Source organism: Anoplophora glabripennis, unplaced genomic scaffold, assembly GCF_000390285.2.
Source record: "Anoplophora glabripennis isolate ALB-LARVAE unplaced genomic scaffold, Agla_2.0 scaffold51, whole genome shotgun sequence".
Classification (NCBI taxonomy): domain Eukaryota; kingdom Metazoa; phylum Arthropoda; class Insecta; order Coleoptera; family Cerambycidae; genus Anoplophora; species Anoplophora glabripennis.
In genome coordinates this window covers 260,170-287,438 of record NW_019416324.1, presented here as the reverse complement: position 1 = coordinate 287,438, position 27,269 = coordinate 260,170, and the positions used below count along the sequence as shown (strand labels likewise).

Below are 27,269 nucleotides of genomic sequence, written 5' to 3'. Positions count from 1 at the left end.
TTAAACAATAAAAAAGGCTTGTATTACAATAAATGCAAATATAAAAAATAACTTAATAAATAGAAACTAAATATCAACAGTTTCAGTCATTCAAAAGACATAAGATTACTCGGCAGGGGCATCTGCTCGCCGTTAGTAGCTTGCCTTATGCAGCAGCACCACCGTTCCGCCATACTCCTGCTGCCCGTTCGAAATTTGTAAATGTTTCCTGAAACACAACGCCAACACATGACATTATTAACGTTGAAGCAATTTTTTTTCTAGACATGCACTTGAAATAAATTAACTAAATTCGCATTTTCAAAGAAACATGTTTCTTAAAAATATTTAAAAACGGCAGTTCTGAATGTGCGACTACTGCAAAATTAAGTGTTTTTTCTTAGAATTGTCAAACAATCGTGTTTTAACAATTATTTCAGTAATTATTTAACAAAAAGCTGTAAATAACTGGTATTCGACGTATAGCACTTTATTGCACCAATGCGATAAAGGTACACCTCTTGCAATCAAAATGTTCCATCGGAGTATCATTTATTACACTGAAAATGGGAAAAATTAATTTACGCTGCCAAAAATGTTTCAAGTTCATAACAAAACTTCAAATTCCTTTTGCTCCTAAATTAGTTCGCATCTCTCAAATTTTTAGCAACGTTTCCAACTACAAACCAGGAAAAATTGTCAGAACTGTAAAAGTCAAGTTATATTCCATTATATCTTTTAACCTTACCTAAATTATTAAAAAAAGTTGTGTATAAGTGCGAATCGACATACAGACACTGTCAAGATGTAGTGATAAAATTTTGATTGCGATCTTTATTGCACTAGTGCGAAATAAATATTGCACTGGTGCAAAATAAATATTGCACTGGTGCGAAATAAATATTGCACTGGTGTGAAATAAATATTGCACAACTACGAAATAAATATTGCACCAATGCGAAATAAATATAGCACTGGTGAGAAATAAATATTGCACTAGTGCAACAAAATAGCCAGGCACACAGTATCTTATCGCTCACCTCTCTGATGGTCGATAATTTGAAACGTGTCCTGCTGCAGCGTATTCTCCTCCCTCACCACTTGACAGCTAGCGAGCGACACCAACTTGCACGGTTCTCGCTTGAAATCGCTCCGGTGATGCCTGAAAATTTTTTCTAATGATCACCTCAACCGTACGACTAAATAAATACGATTCGCCTACCCTTTAAATCCTTTGGGGGCGAAATAAACCAGCGACGACGACCAGATCTGCAACCAGTACCGCTGCCAAGACGAGACGGTTGGCCTCTTGCCTTCCTTCAACATCGTTTTCCTCCGGATGGAACCCTGCATGGCACAAACGTTCTCTTCCGAACTTATCGAGTCCTCGGACAACCTGCGGCAGAAACACGTCGATGCCAGTCAGTGAAAGAACAAACGCTTTGCCCTAAGAAAGGGGCAATTCGTTTGCTCGCTCGAATCGCATTCGTGACTTGCGGAATATTGAACAGTTTAATGGGATTCAGTTTTCGTACATAAACAATACCTGAACATAATATTTACATTGATTAGTTTCGAGTTTTTAATTTAAAATGAAGGATTGAATCTGTTTCACTTCGCGAGCGACACATTTTCTCGTATCACGACAGTGTATAATTTATTAAAATTAGTCCGTTATTATAAATAAATAATAACTTTCCTACCTTGAGGAAGGTTAAAAGTACCATAGGTCAAATTATTCCATATTTAATACTCATTTGGATTCGTTACGTGATATACAGGGTGTCCACCGGGAACTGCGTCGATCGATATCTAGGAAAGTATACAGGGTGGTCCAGATTTTAATAGACAAACTTCGGGAAGGGACTAAACAACAAAAATTAACATCACTTTGCTCTATGAACATAAGGGCAGAAAGCCACCATTTATGAGATACAGGGCGTTGAAATTATCAAAAATAAAACAATTTTTTTAAATATCTGGAAAACCGCTCCATCAAATTTATCCAAATTTGGTACACATACTTTTTCAAATATTTCTCCTAGATATGTACGCACACAGTCCAAATCCAAAAACCAGTGGCGGAGAAACAAGGACGTTGTTTCCTTATTTAGAGTAAAACTTTTATGCCACTGAATTAATTCGTAATATGAATACATTTTACAGCGGTCTGACACATTCCAGATGAAAAAACACTGTTTTATTTTTGTCGAAAAGTGAATGGTTTAAGAGTTATGTTATGAGACATATTATGATGCGGTTTTCTAGATATTTAAAAAAATTAGTTTATTTCTGTTAATTTCAACGCCCTGTATCTCATAAACGGTAGTTTTCTACGTTCAAATTTTCCCGAAGTTTGTCTATTAAAATCTGGACCACCCAAATGTGTTGTATAAATGTATTTTTTTAATCTGTCGTCCGCAGATTGAAATTTCCTTTCAAGCCATATAAGCATTGTTAGGGTTGTCGTTACTACTTTTAGAGATATTTGCAATTTTCTATTCTTTGGACACTTTTTCCCGTATCAGACCTGTTATCAAATTGGCCATGACCAGAAACACTCCAAAAATAATTGAAATAAGTTGACATTCGTCAAGTTAGTTGTCAAATTATTGTTGTGTCTAGTTTTTACTGAAAATTTAAATGGGGATCGCTTAAATTATATTCATGAGGATTATTACTTTATCACATTTTCCATAAATAACAAGCAAATTAAAATAATCCTCAATAGTATAATTTAAACGATCCCCACACATTTTTATTTAAATTTTCTGTAAAAACTATTCAGACAACAGTAGTTTGATAACTAACTTGACAAATGTCAAATTATTTCAATTGTTTTCGGAGTGATTCTAGTCATGGCCAATTTGACAACAGGTCTGATACAAGAAGAACTGTCCAAAAAGTAGAGAATTGCAAACAATGCTTATATGGCTTGAAAGGAAATTTCAATCTGCATATGACAGAGAAAAAAATACAGGGTGTTCCATTTAAGTTAACAAAGTTATAGCTGTTCGAATTTAAAATAACGAAGTAGGTGTCAACTTCTAGTATAAGTGCTAGAGTTCTAGATATTTTAGTTGTGTTCGCTCCAGGGATATTGCATTGTTGCCAAATTTTCAAATTTTTCATACCGGTACTTTCCTAGATATCGACTGACGCAGTTCCCGGTGGGACATCCTGTATATCTTTTTAAAAAGGCAAGCCTTAAGCTTTTTTCAATGGATTTGTTCAGAATAAATCAACAAAATTGTTAAAAATATTTTCCAAATTTACACATTTCATTTTGTAATTTGCCTACAACCTTTTCGCAGCTAAAAACAACCGAAACTTAAAAAAATCTAAATAAACTTGTACAAAAATATCTTGCTCGAATTTTTAACTCCCTTTCCAAATTTTTATAGGCCCGTCTGCGACGATCTGCTTTACACGCCCCAAAAATAAGAAATGCTAGGAAAAACTAGAGAAAACTCACCGTGTGAGCAACGTACAATTATCCGCGCTACTTTGTGATGCCTGGAGCGGCAGCTCCGACGTGGGCGATGGCAAGTTACTGTGGATCATGGGCAGGACCCTCGTGGTGTCCTCTAACTCCGAGTCGTCTAAAAGGTGGAGCGTCTTCGGTAGATTCGGTAGATCGAAGCTACCGACTTGATGAGATTTGCTAAAAATACTGCAACAAATTAACCGATAAAATGAAATTATCGCCGCATTTTATGGGACGGTTAAAGTTACTGTTTTGAATTGAGGAAAAGGACAATCGGTTCTAGTTCTGGGAATAAATCTGCTGAAAGGTAAAAAAAAACAGTAACAGTTTGTCCCATAAACGACTCGAATGTATGAATAATTTACATAGATGACGATGAATTTCCACAAACATTCCCAAAAAATTACTAAATTATAAAACCTTGCATTGTTCGCTTCGGAAAATAAAAATAATGTGCCTTTTCTACTCGTCAATTCAGTACCTGCACGTAAAACTACTGGAGAGAGTATATATAAATCATAAAATTTTAATAAAAAATGTCAAGACTGATTTTTGGGTCAAATTTGGTGTGGTGGACTAATTCATGTACATTTTAAGCTATATACAGCATGATTCCAACAACGTATATCGCCCTAGTCATGCACTTCAATGACAATGATTATTTGCGAGAATAACAAAAGAGGTAACAAAACTTCTTAGCAACATAACCTAACAAAGTGTACATCACCACTCAAATGTCATTGCTACTCAACGCCTACTGGCACAAAGCATAACTTTGTGCCTACTGGGAGTAGGTAACTTTGTGAAATATAACCTATAAAGGACATGTCACATCTTAAATATCACTGCTATTCCATGGCTACTGGCACAAAGCATGCTTTGCACCTACTGGTAGAGACATCGGTTATTATTTTCGCAAAATACACAGTTTTAAAATTAATCTTCCGTGATGGTCACCACATCGTTGGCTGAAAGTTACTGAATTTCAACTGATTGTCTAAACCGACGACATGGCAACCATCCTGAAAATTGTTAATACTAACTTTTAACGATTATATTAGTGAGCTTCGCCGGCAACGACAACATTAATTTATATTATACTCTCTATCTACACACAGACATTCTAGGAGATCTCTACGACGTCTCTGTTTAAGCAAGGCATTCGGAAGAACTTACCCCCAGGGTAACACCACGGAGGGATACCCTGTTTTGTGGAAATTACGAGGAAGACTTGTGCTACGAAATCTAAACAAAACACCAGGGTGAGAAGGTAGATTATTACGACAAAAATAAATTTCACACACTCACTCGAATGAACATGACGGTATGTGTGTTGGTTTAAAATAACGTTTACAAGCGTACAAAAACAATGAAGTATCAATATTTTTTATATTACTGATCGACCTACTCTAAATAATTTTCTTGACACATAACTTGGCAAAGTCGCAATTCAAAAGTAAGTATGTAAAATGTAAGTATGGATGAATTTTTTAAACAATTATATCTGCAATTAAAATTTATGCATCTGTATCTTGTGTAGTGTGTCATTTTTATGCGTTATACCCGTGGTTCAACGTATTTATCCGACGATCGAAAAAAAAATATAATACGTACTTTGTTCCTAGACTTCGAGACCTGTTGTGCCCAGGCATGAACTTGCTGCCTGCGGTGACGGCGTGCAATCTCAATGAACCGGACGAAGCTTTAGCGGGGGACAAGTTAAGCGAAGCTATAGCGACAGCGTCGGCGACAATGGACTCCTTAGAACTACAACTGGAGGAACTGGGTGGAGGCGAGACGGGTTCCAGTCTAAGAGACAACCTAAAAAGTACCGCCGGTTTTGTAGATCGTCACAAAAAAGTTAAGTTAACCTTTCTACTAACTTGTATTGGTCGTCTTCGACGAATTTCTGCAATTCTTCGATATATCTGATCGAGTTCAAATAATCCTGCACGTGGCGGATTACGGGCAGATGGGAGTAATCCGAATGTTGGTAATTTGAGATTATTCTGAGTATGTTGTTCATTTTTAACTGTCTCTGGTGAGATTCCAACCCACCCGAATGAGGATGGGCCATATCGATATACACTAAATCAGTTAAATATAACCCTGAAATAATTCGAATATAGTTTCCAAGTTTGTAAACGCCGCGTTATAACAAAGACGTACCAAGATAAGGTATACACGGTAACTTCAAGCTTTCAATGTGTTTCCTGAGATTCTCCCAGTTGTTGTCGTCGGAAAAGACTTCTGCGAGCTTGTCGAACATTTGCTTCTCTTTCTTAGACAAACAATACCAAGTTTTCGATAACCTAAACGGAACACGATTTAATACGTTTAAAGAAAAACTACGCCACCAACTAACCTATACACGGAGGCACTTTGTAAGGCAGAGATTATTGCAAACAACGAGTGGAGATTGTTCAAATCGTACAGCTTCTTCGCAATCTTAATAAAGTGAGTAAGCGTCTCGGATCTCTGTTTCGGGGTCGATCCCGACAAAATTTCCTGCACCGCCCAAAAACTCACCTAAGAATTATCGATTTACTTACTTGCTGAATATTTTTTATCGGTACACTTACGTGGTTAAACCTCCTACTGAAGGCCACGACGTTAGGGGCTACGGTCAATTTGTTTTTCTTGTTCCAGGCGCAGCTCGTGAGTTCGTCGGGCTGGATACCCAGGAAAACAGGTAGATCTAAGAGGGTTAGCTGACTGGCAAAGTCCTCCGGCGATATTTTGAGTATGTCAAAAATAGCACAACTATAATCTTTCTTGCAGTGTGAGGCGTGATTGGGCAAGCTCTGAGATTTCACATGAACAGGTACTGGAGTGAGGGAATTCCTGAAAAAAGATATTCAGCTAGCAGAAAATAGACAAAATTTTAAACTAGAAACCAGACTGTAGGTTTTCCAAGGTTTTTGCTTCATCACGTTTTTTCGCTGTATTTTATGATCAGAGGTAATTTTTCTCTAAAAAAATCGTTTCGACACCTGAAAGTACTACTCTTCGTCTTCAAAATCCATTTTGAATGGTTCGAATATCACTTTTCCTCACCAAGACATTGTCTGCTGAAACTGATTAGTGATTACTTTGACGTATAGGGTATCATCAGTTGAAGCCTCAATAAGTTCATGTATACAATTTTTTTTAAATAAAAAACAAGCTTTTAGTGACGTCATTTTATTTCCTTATTCTTCTCAGCAAACCCTTTCATTTGATATTCATGGGGGTGCACATTGGGGGGGAGGAAGGTGCATAAAAAATAACTGGTACCACGGTCCGTAACTGGTCAACCATATTGGATTTAGAATGACGTTACCAGGGAGACTAGACAAGGAGCACGAACTCATACGGGAAAATTGACAAAATTTGTCCAAGAAATGGCAAAGTTGGGGTGGCGCTAGTGTTCCATATGTCCCAAGTGAATGTAGAATAATAAATACGAGTGAAGTAAGCAAATAACCAATTTTATTTTATAATGAGTTTAGTAGATATATCGGGGAGGTATACTAACCTAAAAACTAGAAGTCAAGTCAATAGCTTTGTTCGTAAACCTTCCACTGCTACTAGTGTAGTAATACGTTGTTCGTTTATTGCAGTGTAGCCAAGTGCAGGTATAATCCAGGTGTTCGTAAAGTCCAGTGTAGTGTAATAGTGCAGACACTACTACACTGGCTAACAAGGTGGTGTAAAAGTGTAGTGTAGTATATTTGTGGCGCGAAAATGAAACTTTTATCACAAATGTCACATCTTGGTAGATATTTTAGATAGATCGTTAAAAATTTGGCAATATTTGATTTTACTCTGAAATGGCTGATAAATTCGTCTTCCTCACAGTTTCGAACAAGTTCTATAACATTTGTAATGCACTTTTTTTTATTTTTTTGGAAACAGGTCTCCAATAAAACATGAATTTTTCTTTTTTTACGAAGGTAATCATCATCTGATTCCGATTCGCTTCCAGAGTTACTAAATAATTCACTCATCACAAATATTTTCTCCATGATTTACAATTAGGTTATGCCAGTTTACCCAAATTGAATTAACGAACAGCCAAATGTTCTCTAAAAGTGGTGCACAAATATTATTTTAGTGTAACACTGAATTCCACTACACTACACTACACTACACGTTGTGTAGGTTTACGAACAAAGCTAATAATTATTACAATTTGTTTTTATAATGGTAAATAAAAAGTTTCGAAAAATAATTTAACGATACATATGGAACACTAGCGCCCTCTTATTTTTGTAAGATTTTTGTTTACATGGAGTTGGGGAAGTCGCTTATTACGAATCTGATGTTACTATAACAAAATTCAAAATGGCGGATGGAATAAAAAAAGAAGTGCTGGGATTTAGAACTGAAAAAATTCGTCAAATTTCGAAAACCAGAAGAACCAGTGGAATTTGGGTGTTTGTAATTTGATTTTTCTCTCTTTCTGACCCTGATGCCGCTCAATTTCCGATTATCAACAAGTACGGCATACTAATACATTTCAACGAACATTCGAATGATTCGAAATGGATTTTGAAGGGGGAAGGAGTATTTTCAGATGCAGTAACATCGAAAACCATGTTTCCAGAAAGTACAGTCTGGTTTCTGGTCGGTCTGATTTACAGTGTTTGTTATTTATTTAACGTAAAGGTAACTTACCCATAACTATGATAATATGGTGGTCCGGGCCCACCTGATATGCTAGGTGATGAGTGTTTTCTAGTTTTAATACCAGAAATTCTGTCATTTTGAGGTACTATTGCTAGTTCACTATCTTTTTGTGATGTATAGCTTTTGTCATCTCGACCCTGCAATATTTATGTTAGAAAAAAATACTTTTTTTTCATATTGTGTTACCTCTGAGATTTTAAGCATAGAAAGACTGTCTCCAGAAATATCTCTTGGTATTTCCGAATAACGCATCATTTTCAGGTCATGGTCATATTTTGTATTCTGAAACTAATAGAACAAATAACATAAGCCTTGTTTACATATTCGCTCTTGTTTATTAAAGCTTCATGGTAAATCCAATCACTATTGATTGATTGAACCGTTGGTTTTAGTGTTAATAGCATACATAAGGGCGACAGAGATTTTTTAGAAGAGCCGCATTTTGCATTTTCATTTTTTAAATTCATCTACATAGTTCCTTGATTGTAAGAAGTATTCTAATTTGATGGAGTAAGCTTGTAATGAGACATATTTGATAGCTTTTGATTAACCAATATAAATGCTTTATTTTTAAAGGCTTGGTTTGAAATTGTTTAGAATTGAATTGAAATCTCACGGTTTTATTTAGTATTAAGAATAACAATAAAACCAAGCGTTTAAAATAATGGCTTAACATTATTTAGTAACAAATTTCTGCATCTTGATATTAATTTAATTCAATAATAAACATTTTTCAATCTCGTTTTGTTATGAAGCAATTTGGCATAACATTCATTAAGTATATTTTATCTTTTTTATAAAAAGCAATGACGTGAAAAAAAAATATAAAAACATAAACATTTATTTAAAGAAATAAAATTACTGTTATAACTGCTAATAATTATAATCCTCATCATTAAGTGGAAAAAAATGACAATATGTTTTATTATTAACAAATCACTGATTATAGATTGAACAAAAACAATCAATTTAACATGGAAGAACACTTACGAAGCACAATATGACTCTTTTGATCTGATCCAACAAACTTTTGGGAACATTCCCGACAGACTTATCGTGGGGACCCATCTATGTATCACTATAATCAAACTGCCACTGTCATCCAGCATTGACAAATGCACATATTTAGTGTCACGAGCGGCGGAATAAAGTTAAAAATAACAATAAAAATAAACAATTACGGTTCGGACGTGACGCGAAGTATAATCTATTTAATTGGGACTTGGGTCGATTGATGTAACTTAGTGTAAACAAGGAATCGTGCCTTGAGGCTACCGGGTGTCCTAACCTCGATGGTTCCGTTGGGTTACAGCTTTTGAGCAATAAAATAACGAGAACAATAACCAACTCAATAAAATGTCTAAAGGCTCTTTCAAGAAAGTATTTCTTTTCGACAATCTATTATACTTTTTCTATTTATATTAATGATAATACAACCTCTCCAATTATCCATTATTCTTCAGGAATTATATAATAAACGTCCAAATATGTCCAAATTTCACTTTGAGAAGAAAATTCGGTAGAAACTCATGTCGGATACAGCAATGGAACACCCTGTACGAGTCCAATGTTCTAGTTCGTTCGTCAGTCAAAAACTACTTGTCGACAATAAATTAAACATAATTACCCTTATCCACAACAATTAGACTGTAGCGTCAAACAATAATTAATGTACTTAGAACAGCCACAATATAAATAATGAATGAGTATTACTAATAGAAAGGACAAGAAAGACATTTTTTAGAGTGTTTCCAATAACCCTCGTTTATTTCAAGAGTTCGTTCCAAGCCAAAACTGTTTAATTCTTCATTATTACATTCTGACTTGTTTTTTTAAACATCGACATTTCGTATCAAATGTTTCATAATATTCTTGTCAATTAGAAGACATTTTTGTTATAAACAACTGTTTACACTTAATTAAAGTAAACATTAACTTATTTTTTTCACTTTCTCGTGTGATACAAAGGCAATATTTCAGTGGTTGTCCAGTATTTCCATGCTGTTCAAATTTATGGATATTGTTATGGTTCTCCAACTTCCTATTTATGTTTCGTCCCCAACGCACTGTCTAGATCTAGAAAACTAACTAAAAAAGTGTAGGAGGCGTCACGTAGGTCGCAATAATTGCGCAAACGGGATATTAACAGAAAGTGGACTGTATACAAAATAACACCCGACTAATTATCATCTTGCGCAGCGCAATTCAAATCCTCTGACGCAAAAGTTGTGCCATTTATCACTTTTTCTATTTAGAGACCGTGAACCGCTGGAGTGATAACCGTCACAGTTCAGATGGCTAGGTTCAGTTTCACCAGCAATGTCGAAAGGATTGCGAGAAATACCACAACAGTAACACCTAATTTATGCGCGATTCACGGCTGCACGGAAGGCGGAACGGAATTGTTCCGCAAATAACGAATACAGAAGTTCGTAAGGAATTCAGATAGTGCGCCCTTTGGAAAATTCTCTTCAATAAAATATATACAGGGTGTTCCACCTACGAGGGATTCTTCTATAACTCTGCAACTGTAAAATTTATAAAAAAATGGTTTTAATAAAAGTTACCTGGAATCATGTCGGCCATTTTTAGCTTTACAGGCGGTTCCATTCGCGTGGGCGCTACATAACTTTGTTATTTTAAATGGAACACCCTGTATATTATCACGTTTTTAAATTCCTCTTAGGTGGAAAACCCTGTATAGTTAAAATAACTATGTTTTTTTATTGAAATGGAATGAGTATAATATTACTTAAGCCCGATTTACATTTACAAAATTTCACCAACAAATTGGCCAAGAACTTACAGATTTAAATTGGTGCATGTAGTAAAGAAATTGTTAGAATGAAGACAATAGAATCGGTTCTAATTCATTTCACAATTTTGGTGACTTTTAAAGGCTTTTGATTTTTATCCAGTAGTATCAATATCAGTTATATCTTTGTGTGAATATATGGTGTGTCTAAATGCATGACGTGACGTCACTTGAGAGAGAGCCCGGCGAAATCACGGCATATGTTGCCGTGAAAATGGAACTTTCTATCGTTTTCCTGATAATCCAGAACTTTTGTGACCCGAAACATCTTCACATCGTCCATTTTATTATGCAAAATCTAATCTATCGTTTTATATTGACATATCGGTACGGATTAAGTAAGAATATTTTTTTATCCTAATAACCAACTTTTACTACGAATGAAATGTATGAATATCAAAAATTAATCGTATATAACTAGCTTATTAGAGTATTAAATTGGGAATAAACATATTTAAGAATTTGGTGATACCAATTCGGAAAATCAAATGCCATATACTGATTTCATATTTTACAAATTTACAAATAATACAGTCATTGAAGCTTTTCACATCCGAATTCTTTGAAACTGAACGGATCGACTTGAAATTTGGCAGATAGTTACAGAAAATGTCAATGAATGTTAGTGACATAGCGCCGATTGACGCTTCCACCCTGTTGGGGGTTGATACCCCTTATTGGGGGTAAAAAAAATTTTTTCAAAAATAAATTTTTTCGAGAAATCAATAATTTTTTAGTTATTCACGATTGAAAACTTGGAATTTTGAATGAAAAAAAAAAAAAAACACTTTCAAAGTATTTTTCGCGAGTAACTCAAAAACTACGCATTTTATTAAGAAAGTGTTATGAACAAATATGTAGCTTATAAATAAACAAAGAAAATCGTTTTTTAAAAAGTGTTGTACATCCTATACAAAGCGAAATATGGTTAGTGGAAGGGGACTTGTTTTTGGGGGGTATACTCGAATCGATGTATTCAACGTCAAATAACGGAAAAATGATTAATTTTACGTGTATAATGCTCCTGGAGTTTTTTGTAGTACTCAAAAAGACATTCAAAATAAGTATTTATAAAAGTTAATTAGAACAAAATTGAAGGAGTTATCGTCAAAAACAGATGGGTTGCTCATATTTTTTAAGGAAAAATGAGCAGTAAACGCTGTACCATTTCCATCAAAATTAAAATTAATCGTAGACCCTTTTCAATTAGTTTTGTTTTAGTGTTTGTCATACGATCCTGAAGTTAGACCGGTTTAGAATGCGTATTTTTTGAATAATGTACGGTAAAAGTTGAAAACGTATTTTTCATTATTCAAAAAAAATTGCCTTATATATATTATAACTCTGAAACTATGAAAGATACGTAAAAAATGATAGACAACAAAAATGTAGCTTTTTTTCCAACAAATATTTTGCTTTTTTTCCTATAGTATAAAAAATAAAGGAGATATCGCCCCTTGGATACTAGTACATTTTAGTGAAAAATCGACCTGTGCCGAGCCCTTTGACCCTTTCCCTTTAAAAAATGAAGGACTTAAAAGGTTTTATATGCAAACGATCTTACAGCTCTTGAAATTATCTTTAAAATTCTTTTTTGTACGATACTATAGCTTCAAAATTAACCGAGTTATGGTAAAAAAACCAATGACATTTTTTCGGAGCAGAATACGCTCACTCATTTTTATATATTATAACGAGCGTTCAAATAAAAACGTGGTCAAGTTGGTTCTGAAAATTTGGACGTAGGGCGTAGCGTATAGCAAATGAACTTAAACGTCATCTGTCAAAGCGCTATATCGCCGCTTTGTTATTGAAACTGACAGCTGCTATACAGCTTGTTGAGAAATGAGGTTAAGTTGGTCGCTATAAGCTACGCCCTACGTCCAATGTGTCGGAGCCAACTTTGACCACGTTTTTATTTGAACCCTCGTTATTTTATATTAAACAAATAAAATAAGTAAAAAAATTTAGTATGATTATTTATATGCAGCGTAGTAATTTTTTTATGATTGATTATATTTAAAAATTGATTATAATAAAAATATTTTACATTAATATTGGCAAAAGGGTAGTTTATAAGAGTTGAAAATGGCAAAAGTAAAATATTCTTTCATAAACAATACAAGGGAATTTTTATTTTAAATTATTGCACAATTATAGCATTCCAAGATTTAAAACGTAATTTTTTATCATTTTTTAGTACAGGGGTGATTTATAAGGGTTGGAAAGTGTTATGAGATACAAATTCTTTCATAAGCAATGAGGGAATTTTTATTTTAAATAATTGCACCGTTAAAGCATTCCAAGCTTTTAAAAAGTAATTTTTCATCAATTTTGTCAATACAGGGGTGGTTTTTAGGGGTTGAAAGGGAAAAATTCTTTTATTAGCTGTAAGGTAACTTTTATTTTAAATAATTGCACGATTTAATCATTCCAAATCTTTAAAAAGTAATTTTTTATCATTATTTTTTGCATAGGGGCAGTTTTTAAGGGTTAAATAAAGGGTAGAAAAGATCAAATATATCATAAAACATGTTCGAGAACATGGAACATTATTTAATCTTTGTGCTTGAACAAGATTTTTATCAATAAAATGCTTAAAACTTATTTTTTTCAATTCTTTTCACTTGGGGTAGATTTTACCCCTAAAAAACGAAAAGCGTCAATCGGGCTTATGTCACTTTTGAACTTGAGCCTTATTCTAAATTTTCATGCAAATCCATGCAGTTTCAAAGAATTTGGAGGTTACAGCTGATTTTCAGCTTCAATGACTGTACTAAACTTGGTGCAGGAATTTTTTAAAGACATACTTAAGGCTTACTGAAGCTTATAATGACCTCGGCTGGCAGTTGATAACGTTATGTTAGCACTCACAATCAGTGACTGACGTGTGGGAATTTAATAATCTCGCTTTGATTAACGTCAGTCAACTTTGACCACAGAATATACAGACTTAATCAATATTCATATATGCTCATCGCATTCTACGTAGGTCAGTAGATATTTTGTCGTAAGTCTCAACTAAAAATTGTTTAATTATAATTTATAACGTACATCTATACGAAAGAATTATTGAAATGGAAAATTGTGAATAGAATGCTGTAAAAACACTCAAGCCGATGTTTCCAACTATTAACAGTTTCAGAAAAAATACAAAGCAGCTGCACAATTATAATCCGTAAAACTTTCAAGTCTCCCATATATGTTTGGATTCCGCTAGACCTTCGCATACATTCAATCAACAGCATCAGTTGTAAAAGCGCATTCCTCACAGTTAGAATAACCGAACGGCGAACTAGGCAACTGGGCGATTCGGATTTCGAATAATCTGCATATATATTTCAGAGTTAGTACCTCCAAACCAGTATTTGTTGTGTCTGGACTGGAGGTGCGGCTGCTAACGAAATACGTGACTCCACCGGATAAAGCAAACTTATTGTTTTTTAATAGCTTTAAATAATACAAAAACTGAAACGATGCAGACGTCACCTTGAACTCCAAGATCAGCTGATTGGGCGTAAAAATAGACCCGTACGGGCTCTATTTTCTCGTTCGGGAGCGTTAGGATGTCGCGACACGTGATGCTTGAATAGCTGGTCGCGGGGCAATTGGCGCAAATGCAGCATCAGCTCATGTACAGCATCCGGAGCTTTTAAAAGGCTGTAACTTCGCAAATTAAAGCTTGAAATGTGACAAAGTTATTTCAAGAACATGTGAAGACTGCTGCTTTTTTCCATAAATAACAAACAAATTAAAATAATCCTCATTAGTATAATTTAAACGAACCCCAGGCATTTTTATTTAAATTGTCAGCAAAAACTATTTAGACACAACAATAATTTGACAACTAACTTGACAAACGTCAAGTTGCTTCAATTGTTTTTAAAGTGTTTCTGATCATGGCCATCTTGACAACAGGTCTGATACGAGAAAAACTGTACAAAAAGTAGAAAATTGCAAAAATCTCTAAAAGCAGCAACGGCAACCCTAGCAATGCTTATATGGCTTGAAAGGAAATTTCAATCTGTACACGACACAGTAAAATACAGGGTGTTCCATTTAAGTTAACAAAGTTAGAGCTGTTTGAAGTTATCAAAATGTAACAGCAAAAATGAAACACCTAGTATTAAATGTTTTAACTTGTTGGTATACCACAACTTAGTGTTACCTATGCCCTTTACAGGTACCAAAAATCCCATTGATATCTTGCTCCTGAAAAGAGTTACTAGCATCTCCAAGTATCCTTGCACCTGTCAAATTTTTTCTTTAAGTATTAATATCTCAAATTCTATAACTCCTAGGTATAGGGAATATTTAATAAAGTGACCCTCAAATTTCACGCAGAATCCGAAAATGCAATAATATATAGGGTGTCCCATTTAAAATAACGAAGTCCGTAGTCAGAATTATTCCATCGACCCCAATCTTTTATAAAACCACCCCTAAATCCACGATTATCCTTTTGTATAAACATTTTTTATGTAATATCTTCCTATACGAAAATATCAAGAGACAATTTAGGACCACCTAGTACTTTTTAATAAATTCTACGATAAATATCTCATTGTGTTTATTACTAATTCAATAAATAGATTAATTATTTGTAACAATTAAGTTATTAATCTGTGGTAGTTAGTAAACAAGGATTCTTCGCAACAGAGGAAGTTATTCAAGTACACTATTTTTTTGTTGGTTTTGTAGATGGTGAATAATCGAGAAATAGATCATTAACATCCATTACACTGAAATCCGGATGTGAATGTCAATAGATTAAATAGATCTTATAATTCAATTAGAAAATAAAACTATTAATATCTACCTACACCATTAAAATGAAGTAATATTGGTATTATTATCTTTACAAAAAAAGGTAATTAAAATTTGTTGCTATTTTCACATTATCAAAATAATATGGAACAATTAACAATTTTTTTTTTCACTAACTTAAAAGTATAATACAATTACTTATAGCACTTCAAAATCTCAAAAGATATACCTACACGCTCCAATGCATGGCCTGAGAGACAAAAAAAAAAGAAACGAAAAAATCTGCTAACAATGCGATATTATCTAGGTACCCATTTTAGAAAACTTAGAAATTCACCTAATTGGTTAACAAGAAAATTGACCACAAGAATAAAATAACTCGTGCTGTCTTTATTTCTCTGAAGTCAAGAAAGAGCGAAATCATACAATCTCGTCCAATTAATATAACGAATTGGGTCAAAGTTGGCTTATCCTGGAGGATACCCACCCTCCCTTTGAAACAACTGACAAGAACCTCATTATTTCATTCAATACAACAAGCAAGTATCCCAGATACCAGGAGACCAGTCATCTGGCGTTGGTAAAATAAACTTGTAACAGGTAAATATTTAAATTCAACTGTATCGAGTTTCATGCTCCACATCCACCATTAACAATTACTGGTTAGGCAATTGTCAGCGTATCAGTTCTACACAAATGCGATTAGAATTACATTTTTTTTAACTCAGCGACCTTGAAATAAACAAACATTCGAAAAATGCCACGGTTCGATTAGTCGAATCAACTTAAAAATGACTTTGTTTTCGATAACTATTATCGCAATATACACATTAGCTTAATGAAAGAGAAAATGACGGTAATGCTTCCTTTGTTTCATCATGAATTGACGAAGATAGAATAAAAATAAAATACTTACGGGGCGGCCAACAAATTCTAATTATACAAGACTGGTAAATGAACCGTTTGGCGGTAGATGGCGTACAAGTTAGCAGTTTTTCACGTTTTAGCGAAGAAAATTTAAATTTAACGAATAAATGCTTTAAAATTTTGCTTTTAAAAAAATTCTAGCCGAATAACCCTTGGGCATTGATAAATTTAATCACCAATTCCTCAAAATAAGTAGTTTGCCATCCCGTATGCATTTCATAACAAGCTTATTAAGCCCATAACGCTAAGATTGAGAGTAATGCCAATATAATACAAGTGTACATTAACGCGCAAATTTAATGAATTATCACGGTCGTTAGTTCACCATCACGAGCGTACTTCACCTCTCATTACCTTTTTATTAGTTTATGCATTATTCAGTAACACGCAGCGAATGATATTGCCAAGAAAATTAAAACGCGAACTTAAAAGGCGATTGCATGTTTTAGAGCCTGTGACTAACTAAATTTTTGCTTTGCGGGTTAATAACCCGAAATCTAGCCCGTAACCGAAAGGTAGGTACTTTAAAAATAAATATTTACGTACAGAGAATTTGTGGGCAAGCGTAACTTCCTGGAATATCCGAGAATGTCGTGTCGGAGCGAGTTTTAGGAGGAGAACACACTCTATTTAAAATACCGCGACGAAAATGTAAAAATAATTCGAAATATCCCGAAAATTACGAAACACTTTGAAATGCCTTTCAAAACAACTTTACGTCGTTCCAAAACGTATAAAAACTTTTCAGGACGCCCCGAAATTGTTTTAAAATCCGACGAATCAAATTTAGATTCTTCCAAAAAAACTTAAAACAATTGTAAAATACGTTGAAACGACCGCAGAAAACATTAAAACGTGTCAAAAGGACATACACCTAGTTATAAATGGGGTTTAAGGGGATACACAATTGTGACCTTGAGCAAAGCAACCATACTAAAAAGCAGCGGGTTCTTTCCTGTTCTGTGGGTCTATGAGTAATAAAGGAAGCTTCAGAAGAGGAAGAAGAAAAATGCGACAAATTTGTCTCGTGCTTCGCCGAATGTTCTTCCCAGAATCATTTCCATATAAATTAACATATCTGCCATTACAACGAAGCCTGAAAAAATATTTTAATACACTTTGTACCAGTCAACCTTGAACATAAACTAGACAATATATAGAACAACAGGGTTGGTCCTTGATCGATGATTCACTTGTTACTTCGGTTTCAAGTTTGCGCCAAACTGTTATGTTAATCCAGAGCGGATTTATGGCCCTCTGACATGCCACCCCATAAAAAGGGTTTGACGAAACAGCGTGGTAATTTTAGCGTGACAATACTTTGATATATTGTTGCATGGGGATACCTTTGCGAGCGAGACAATTGTCTTTATAGTGTTTCTGAATCATAAATTTAAAGTTCTCTTCCAAATATCCCTCACAAACGGCAATACTTCTCTCAGCAACTCACATGGAGATAAGTCTGGAACGTATGGCAGATACTTAGCAGGCGTTCAGAGCTTGCTTCAATTTTAAGGTGTGTTGTGATTTGGTTTTCATCACCATCTCGTTCTTCTTAGAATGTTTCTGCATTGTTTAGACATCTTTAGACATTGCTACCGACTGACGAAATATTCTTGCAAGTGTCTTGGATAAGTTATCGAGTCGAGGTATAGCCATCTTCATACTCTCAAACCGTACTGTAACTTCTTTGAACTTCAAAATACAATCCTTAATTATATTTGATTGAAAATGTCACTCTTCTGTTTTTAATTTCCGGTCGATTCATGGAAATATAAAAATCATTACAACAAATTCACGCCTACTTTATATTTAACATTTATTTGTAGTGTATGCGTTGAACTACACTAGATAACACGACGTCCTCACACAGATAAGATATAAGGTCAGGAAGCGATATATTCTTGTACTTGGTTTTACCGAGTATTATCTTAATAAATTTGAATATAATGACTGACAGTAATTTAACGATCTCCTTACCACATTATGGGCATTTCTACAGAAAATAATTACTTAGCGTTTAAAGAAAAATATACGTACTCCAAATATTTTAAAGCATAATGCGATACGTTAAAAAAATTGCAGTTTTGTAAAAGAATTTGCATTTATAAATTGTAGTGAAATCCAATTTACAAGTTCTTAAATTTATTTTGATTCTATTGCATAAATAAATAGATAAAAAATGCATACACGTTTTTCAATTTGTTCACTCGACCGGAAAATAAACAATATCATTTTCAATATCTAAACAATTATGTTTTGCTTTTATCAAAAAGTGATCCTTTGGTATCTAATTTGCAACAGTTATTTTGGAACATTCAATATTTACCTTAAAATTATAGAACATTCTTTCTTCCAGTAAACAGAACTCGACAGATGTTTTTCGGCATCTTCATAATAAACTATTAAACAAATAATTACTGTTACATTCCGATGTATGACTTAATAATCATCCGTCCTGTTTTAGTTATGAAATGTTCTTTAAACGAGCTTCCAAATTAATAACAAAATTTTAATTTGCCCATAAACAACAAACTAGGTCAAATAAGTAACAAAATTTTTCTTGGTTGAAAACACATTTTTAATAACAGTGATTTGCCGATTTGTTTTGAATATGAATAACATGTTTTGTAATAGTGGTAGTTCAGTGCCAAAAATGCAGACAGTTTGACGGAACAACAAGATAAACCAAAATAATGATTAACACTAAAGGTGGCTCATCAAATATTTCAATATTTATCTATTCAAAACAATATACATGGAAATGGACTAGCTGTCTGAAAATTTTGGCAAGTAGATATAAGTGTTATTATACTCAGTGCAACAATATGTGAGGAAGACAAAAACCAGATTCAAGGGCCACATAAGACTGGTTTGAAAATAATATTGCCCCAAGATGCTGATCAAAACTGAAATGATAAATATCACAGTCCTAATAATATGATAGGGCTCGCAATTAGATATCAATACCACTTAAATAGTGTATGTTGTATGCATGTCGTTACTATAGTAACAATTCTATTTTAAACACATTAAAAATTAACTTCTTCCAGCACGCTTCCGCATGGTTTAGCATTTTTATTTAATCCAACAATTAAACGATAAAGGATAGTTTTAATAGGAATAAAAATAGAGATATGGAGGCAGACAACCAACTAAATTTAAAATAAATGTTTTTGGATTCGTTTTATTTCTGAATCCTTCCGATGTACTTCAACATATTTTATCGAAGCCAAATCGAGGAAATTTGATGGACTTTGAAGCTCTTCTGATTTACGGCGATGTGGTGTCATGTATTGTTGTATCAAGGGCTGTTTCGAAGTATTCTTTTTTATTTCCAGGCTGTTTTTAGGTATGTGGTACCTTGTAAAGGCGATTTGCAGTCCCTGCTTTTATTTTAAATTAATTTAAGTAAAGACAATTAAAGCAAAGCAATATTTCCTCAGCCTTTGATAACCCCATTATTATTTGATTCAACATCGACAGCCATTACCTGTACAATATCCGGTGTGGTGTTTAGGTAAGGCATGGCACCAGATATACATGCCGGGGGTATACACCCGAACATTTCTATTTAGTACTCAATAAGGCGCGCTTTTCTGCGCTGCCCTTTCGACCGTAAAGTTCGCTTCCTCTTCGCCGTTTCCTGTTAATAATTATGCAACCTCGGCACACGAATGTACTCGCAACACGCATAATAACGACCCCTCTATTTGTAATTTGGCCCGATTTGGTGTTTTGGAAAGGCGCGCGAGTAAAACGAACCTTCAGTTTATAAAAATATGGAAAAAATAGTAATTTTCACAAGTTTATTTTGTATTTCAAATTTGACTTACAATTATTGTAACGTAAAAGGTAACGTTTTTGAAATGCAACAAAACGTTTTGTTATAAGATATCTAGCACTAAAATAATAAATAATTATTCTGGAAAAATTCAATGTTCCAATAAAACGAGACCTGAATTAAATTTTCAGCAGTTGCGTAATATTTCAGGCCGCGAAACATTCCGATATTTAATTAAAATAGGAAACACAACACGACGCAATGAATCGGAATGAAATGTAACGACAGTGTTTACGAAGGTGAAGGCCTGTTTATTTTTCATTTTAGAAAATGAATGAATTGTATAAATGTTGGATAAACTCAAAGTGAAGAATGTGATGACGTGATTCCGTGAAGTAACGCAATTATAAATGCACGATATTTTTCATACTGGAAAAGTGGTGGTGTCGTGGTAGATTTTGGAATGTGAGCCGCATAGATCATGGGGAAATGTGACGTTCAAGCAATTTTATTGCTTGAATCGTTCAAAGGGTCATTTTAGATGAAAAAACCGCGGAGTGCTATTGAATTAGAGGGTGGAAATTGGAGATAAGGGTGAAAATGCACCCCATTCAGTTTTTTAATTATAGCTCGAAAACGAAGCTAAATTTCGGTATAGTTTATAGAAAAATTTTTGTAGAGAATTGAATTTCCCATCGAAATGGCTATTTTAAAACGTTTAAATGAAAAATTTTATGCAAAAAACCGTTAAATAATTAAAAAAAAACAAAAATAAGATTTTTTGATTTTTTTTTACTTTTTTGACTTAATTTTTTTTTTAGTAGAAGTAGGCAAAGAAAATTGCTGTACAAAAAAACTAGATGAGATTCCCTTCAAAATTATGCGTTTTCAATAGTTTTTGGACTAATATTGACTGAATTATAACCGGTCAAACTTAAATATATTTTAGATTTTCGTCGTTTTTTATAATTGATTATAATTCTTATTATTTTTACAATAAATTGGTTCTTTACTTAATAAAAATTATTTCAAAAGTTTTACATATTTGTTAATAATAAATAAAGATTTTCACAACAGAGTCAAAAGTTTTGCTTTGTTTAAAATTGTTTATTTCTTTCTTTTAAATTTTTTAAATAAGCCATTTCGATGGGAAATTCAATTCTCTACAAAATTTTTCCTATGAACTATACCGAAATTTTGTTTCGTTTTCGTGCTATATTAAAAAAACTGCAAAAGTGCATTTTCACCATATCTTCAATTTCAACCCTCTAATTTAATAGCACCCCCCGGTTTTTTCATTTTTAATCACCCTTCGAACAAGTCATGTGATGAAAATCCTTGAACGTTTTATTTCCTTCCTTTTTTGCAAAAAATTAGAATTAAAACGTAGAAGGGTAAACGCGACAAAAACCGAAAAATTGGCTAATTGTAAGTTTGAGCAGCCATGTATCAGTCAATTTTCATCCAAAAATGCTTTATAACCTCTTATTTTGAAGGAAATTTTATCTACTTTTTTTGCCTATACCTATCTTTACTCAAAAAAAAACTAGAGGCAAAAAAGTAAAAAAAATTAAAAAATCTAATTTTTTGTTTTTTTCAAATTGTTTATTAACGATTTTTTGCATAAAATTTTCCTTTTAAATTTTTTAAATAAGCCATTTCGATAGGAAATTCAATTCTCTAAATATGTATCAGTCAATTTTCATCCAAAAATGCTTTACAACCTCTTATTTTGAAGGAAATTTTATCTACTTTTTTTGCCTATACCTATCTTTACTCAAAAAAAAAACTAGAGGCAAAAAAGTAAAAAAAAATAAAAAATCTAATTTTTTGTTTTTTTTCAAATTGTTTATTAACGATTTTTTGCATAAAATTTTCCTTTTAAATTTTTTAAATTAGCCATTTCGATAGGAAATTCAATTCTCTAAATAATTTTTCCTATGAACTATAGTGAAATTTTGCTTCGTCGAGCTACAATTAAAAAACTGAAAGGGGTGCATTTTCACCCCTACCTCCAATTTCTACCCTCTAATTTAATAGCACTCCGCGGTTTTTCATCCAAAATGACCCTTTGAACGATTCATGTACCTAATAAAATAAAATATCTTTTAAAATCCTATAATCAATAGCCCAATAGACAAACTTTGCTGCACATTTATGTTCTGAAAAAATTCCAGTAACAATGCATCATTTTTTAGCAATTTACTGAACTATTTATCCACCAATACTTATATTACTATCATTCGATTTATCTCTGAATTAAAATAACTGTTTATCAATATTTATCAAAACAATTTGTATTAGATTAATATGTTATAATAGACATAATGTACTACCTATTATATTTAAATTATCTTGTCTTATAAGCATGTATTAAAGTATTATCTTCCTACACATCCTGAATCAATGCATACACAATTTATCTGATAAATGATTGATAAATATTAATAAACAGTCAAAAAAACTTTTTTTGAGATTCGCTAGTATTAATCGAGGTGTTAATTGATAAAATAGGATCGTCTATGTTAAATAATTCTGTTCATTCTACAAATATTTCTAGTAAGTAATACTATTTTCAGAACAAACACAACCCCTATTATATTTCTCCAATATATTCTTTAAATATAATTTTGGATAGAGCACTGAGTACTTGAATAAACATAAGATTGTTCCAAATAAAAGAAACAATTCTCTTTGCATGAACAAAACGTTACTTCACAAGCTGTGTTTGAATTAATGAATACAACATTACTTACGACGAATATGTTATGGAATTATTTGTAGGTGATATCAAGATCTGTGTTGGTTTTTCTTCTAACGACTACTGCTAATATCTAAAAATAATTTTGAAACACTAGTGGTGTGATGAAACTCACTGGCTGTACAATACATCGCAAGGTTTTGCGCAACAGCTGTAAATCGATTTGTGGTTTTTTTACCCTTACTTTGAGGGATGTTTTATTTCTGTAAACCAGAATTATTTTCGTGCACGTTTCCAAACGTGGTCTTTGGTAAAAATGGAAAATATAATTTAATCAGTAGGCGGATGCAAACTTCAAAGTTTGATTGGAAATAGGTATTTTTTAAATCAATCTGTTCTGTTTAACTTTTAGGTGGATAGGTAGGTACATAAAACGAAGTAAATGTCGACGTTAAACGAAAATGCATAACTAGGCTATATATATATAATATATAAATAATCAAACTTAGAAGGATAACACAATTCTGATTTATTTACTAATAGAAAAATATTCTCCTCAGAACGCAACATGTCACACAAAATATTGGCAGTTATTTGATTTATCATTCAAATTTGCATTATTTATAACTACATTTTTTCCTCTAACAGGCCATATCTGATACAAAAATGAATAATTTTCATACCCAGTACGCGTTGACCTTAAAGCCATACAGTTTCAGTTATAATTTTACCATTTATCAATTATTAATAAACAACTAACGATTTGTTAAAAAGTGTACTTACTTGAAAAGCGGTCGTTCTCTAGGTAATTGGTCACTATCACACAAGCCTACACCCCGAAAATTCAATAAAAAAGCATCTTTCATTGAACAAACTAAATGATACTGTAACGAAAAGAATTGGTAAAAACATAGACACTACACAACAATATTGCTTTGTGAACTACATTAAACATTGTAGAACATTTCTGGTACTATCAAGCCATGAAGCTATATCAAAATAAAACTGACAGGTGCAATCGATTACAGTACGCATGCGTTAAACTTTCAACGCTTTAGTACGTTAGGCAACCAGTGATACAGCATGGTGTATAATAAATTGCTTCACTCATTTTCTAACATACCCAGTGGCGTCACGGATATTTGGGCCCCAGGCAAGTAAGGCACTGGGCAACAAACTAATTTGACCGATTTTATAAGCTATTTTATATTTACGTTTTGCTGCTTTTTACTATGAAATGATAGTTCTGTATATAGGTAGGTAAGAAAAAGTCACGAGGAATGTAAAATAAAATTAATTTATTTCTCATCAAAATAATGTGCATTGATAATTATATAGATTTCTATATGTTGTAGTACTGATTCTCCAAAACATTATTTAATGCTGCAGCTTGTATTATATTACATATTTCTTCTATTCTAATTTGCTTAAACTATACTGATGGAAACTTTAAATGCACAATGTATTTCAAAAGCATCCAGTTAGCCTATATTTTTCAGCCATGCTCTAGAAAAAATTATATTAGCCAATTCAATAGGATATTGTGCTTTAAAACCGTAATAAAACAAAAGGTTTCACTAAAATATAAAATATAATTTGAAGCAGTTGTCGAGAACCAAACTATTTTCAAAATATAAGGTGCATTTAAGGATCCTGCTAGTTTTTTAAGGGATATATTACTCTATTTTTATGATAATGTCATCATATACATATATGGATTGTTTTTTTATAATTATTTAAATCCTATGTTATTATGTATAGATCAGAATGAAGCTTAAAAAAATAAATATTATATTCTAAGAGTTTTACGAACTCATACCTATATACTAACAGGAATCTATAAAATAATAATAGAATGTCGTCAAAATAAAAATGGACAATGGCACCCTTATTTTATTAAATACATGTAATTACAGTATTTTTCTATGAATTAATTGTCAACGAAACAAAGACATGCAGGTAAAAGTTTTGTAATTTTTTAAAGCTATGTTTTTTCTTTTTCTTTGCTGGATAAATCTGCAATGAGGGTCACAGAAAACGCAAAAATAAGGAAGTTGAAAACAATTATGAAAAACTGAAATCAAATCGTGTTTATTTTATATGGACTTTTTAAAATCATGAAAACGCATTTTTTTCAGGATTTTTTATACAATGGGGCTTTGTGCCTAATCAAAATAAACCTTGACTGATCTTTCTGGTGTGAATATTTCACTAATTGTTAAATTTTTTCCACAGGTGGAAAAATACCTGAATAAAGAAAGAAAAAATTAAAACTATGCCTTCAGGCAACACTGGGGCGTGAGTTATACCAAAATTTAACTCTAGGTATCGAATATCAACCCATAAAACAAAACTGTAATACTTAAAGGCCAAGTGGACAAAACATGTTTGTAAGGATCCTGTTTTATTCAATGAATACATACCAGTATTAATAAACTTAAATCCACTATACTGAGTTTTTTTAATCATTTAATTGGTTAACGTGTTTAATAAATTATATTATGTAAAGTATAGTTCGTAGTTCAATAAAGCCCTCCAAGTGAATTTAAATAAAGCGCGCTTGTGGTTCCCGTGCGATCGTGAACGACAGTACCCGATGTAGTTTGCGACGGGGAGGTATGGCGTTGGAAATGAGCCTAAAGTAGAACAGTGATTGAGATATCTCCTAAATAGTTCTAAAGTAGAGAGAATTTACTCAAGAATTTTGCAGTTTGGTATGTAGCGTTATTTGCCGAATCCGTTTTCGTCCAGTCAATTTGTTTTCATCGACGAACAAACAAAAAGAACTAAATATAAAAGAGATTTATATATTTTAGCCCAACGATCTGCAGATTTGAGCCTCATTTGAAGTTTATGTGTCACGTTGAAGATGAGCGAGTTTAATCGTCATTTCACTCTTACAGAAATTTGTTGTTGATATTTCAAGACATAAATAGTTGTATTAGCTGAAATGAAAAAAGTTGTATGTAAGTATGTAATTTAATTATCGAGGTTCAACTGAACAAACATTTTTGCCCACTTCGCCTGCTTTTCTCAAAACTAATCCGCTACATTTTCTACCATTTAAACTAATTTACAGACTAGTGCGTGTATTAACAATAATTAAAGTGCGTCCCTTTCAATTCATCAGAATCAACTCAAAATCACATTACGCTAATTCTCTTCATCAGTCTTCAGATAAAGTAGGGATGTACACACCATCAAAATAAATTATACCTCTGTCAAAATGAAACACAGTTTCCAGTTGCATTACAATAATTTATTTTGATTATATGTGTACACTTACATATGGAGCCAAGTTTCAATAAATATTAATTATTTAGATATCTATGCGGTAGATTTTTTTACAGTGATAATTGTGTATGTATATATATAATTGTTAATCAACATTTTAATATAACAAATAATTCAAATTGTCTATATTTAATCTCTAATAAAATCTCGTTAAACGATAAACTATATGAACACTCTCTAAAATACTCATGGTTAGGGATAATCAATTGGTTTAAAGGATAATGTACACAAACTTGAAGGGTGATATTGTTATTTCTGTCTGGTCACTTTACTTGTTCTCTTCGTTAGGTTGGATGGCTGGTGTTTGCGCAGGCGTGGGATCGTCTTGGAAGAGAGGGTTCTTCACTTCCATTTCTCCGGTCTACAAAAGAGAAAAAATATTACAAACATCAATTGCCACATCATCATTACCACCAGCATTACCAGTAATTACTACATGTTTGTTTCCATTCAAAATGAAACAAATCAATCTCTATAAATTTTGGAACCGCACTCTTTACATTTGTGAGGGTTTTCGTATTATCCCAGGACTCTCTGGTCATCTGATATACGGCTATCAATCTCCTTTTTACTTACTGGGAGCGGAACTGGACTGAGAGAAATAAATAGTTATATTATCCCGCAAATAATTTACAATTTAGAGATAGCTGTCTGAAGGGATGTTATACGGAGGTAAGCGACTTCCTCATTAAAAATTGAAAACGGTTAAAGCTGGACGAGATCATGGAAGTCTCGAAATATTTCCAGATCAACCTTACAGTGGAATTTGCTGTGCTATATTATCTTTGTATCTGCTATTTACATCATTAAATGCAATTTTTATAGATATAAGTACGTAAAATTT

At 32.9% G+C, this 27,269-nt stretch overlaps 2 protein-coding genes across 3 annotated transcripts in view; both read right to left on the bottom strand.

Annotated features, from left to right (window-relative positions):
• Positions 1-24,119, bottom strand: LOC108907673 (ras-specific guanine nucleotide-releasing factor RalGPS2). Of its 2 annotated transcripts, none has more exons than XM_018711449.1 (12): positions 23,915-24,119; positions 8,324-8,425; positions 8,126-8,274; positions 6,049-6,310; positions 5,832-5,995; positions 5,636-5,778; positions 5,350-5,575; positions 5,081-5,287; positions 3,455-3,652; positions 1,202-1,375; positions 1,020-1,141; positions 1-208 (listed from the first exon to the last, which is right to left on the bottom strand). In XM_018711449.1, exons 2-12 carry the CDS (start codon positions 8,390-8,392, stop codon positions 87-89), a joined length of 1,836 nt encoding a protein of 611 aa, XP_018566965.1. In that variant the 5' UTR covers positions 8,393-8,425; positions 23,915-24,119; the 3' UTR covers positions 1-86. The 2 variants fall into 2 exon arrangements, with proteins under 2 accessions (XP_018566965.1, XP_018566964.1); XM_018711448.1 differs by lacking the exon at positions 23,915-24,119 and adding an exon at positions 9,128-9,241.
• Positions 24,120-24,414: 295 nt separating this feature from the next.
• Positions 24,415-27,269, bottom strand: part of LOC108907666 — a 50,379-nt gene continuing 47,524 nt past the window's right edge. Inside the window, exon 6 of the mRNA XM_018711442.1 lies at positions 24,415-26,786. Coding sequence (XP_018566958.1) covers positions 26,694-26,786 — 93 coding nt within the window. The 3' untranslated portion in view covers positions 24,415-26,693. The remainder of the gene's footprint in view (positions 26,787-27,269) is intronic.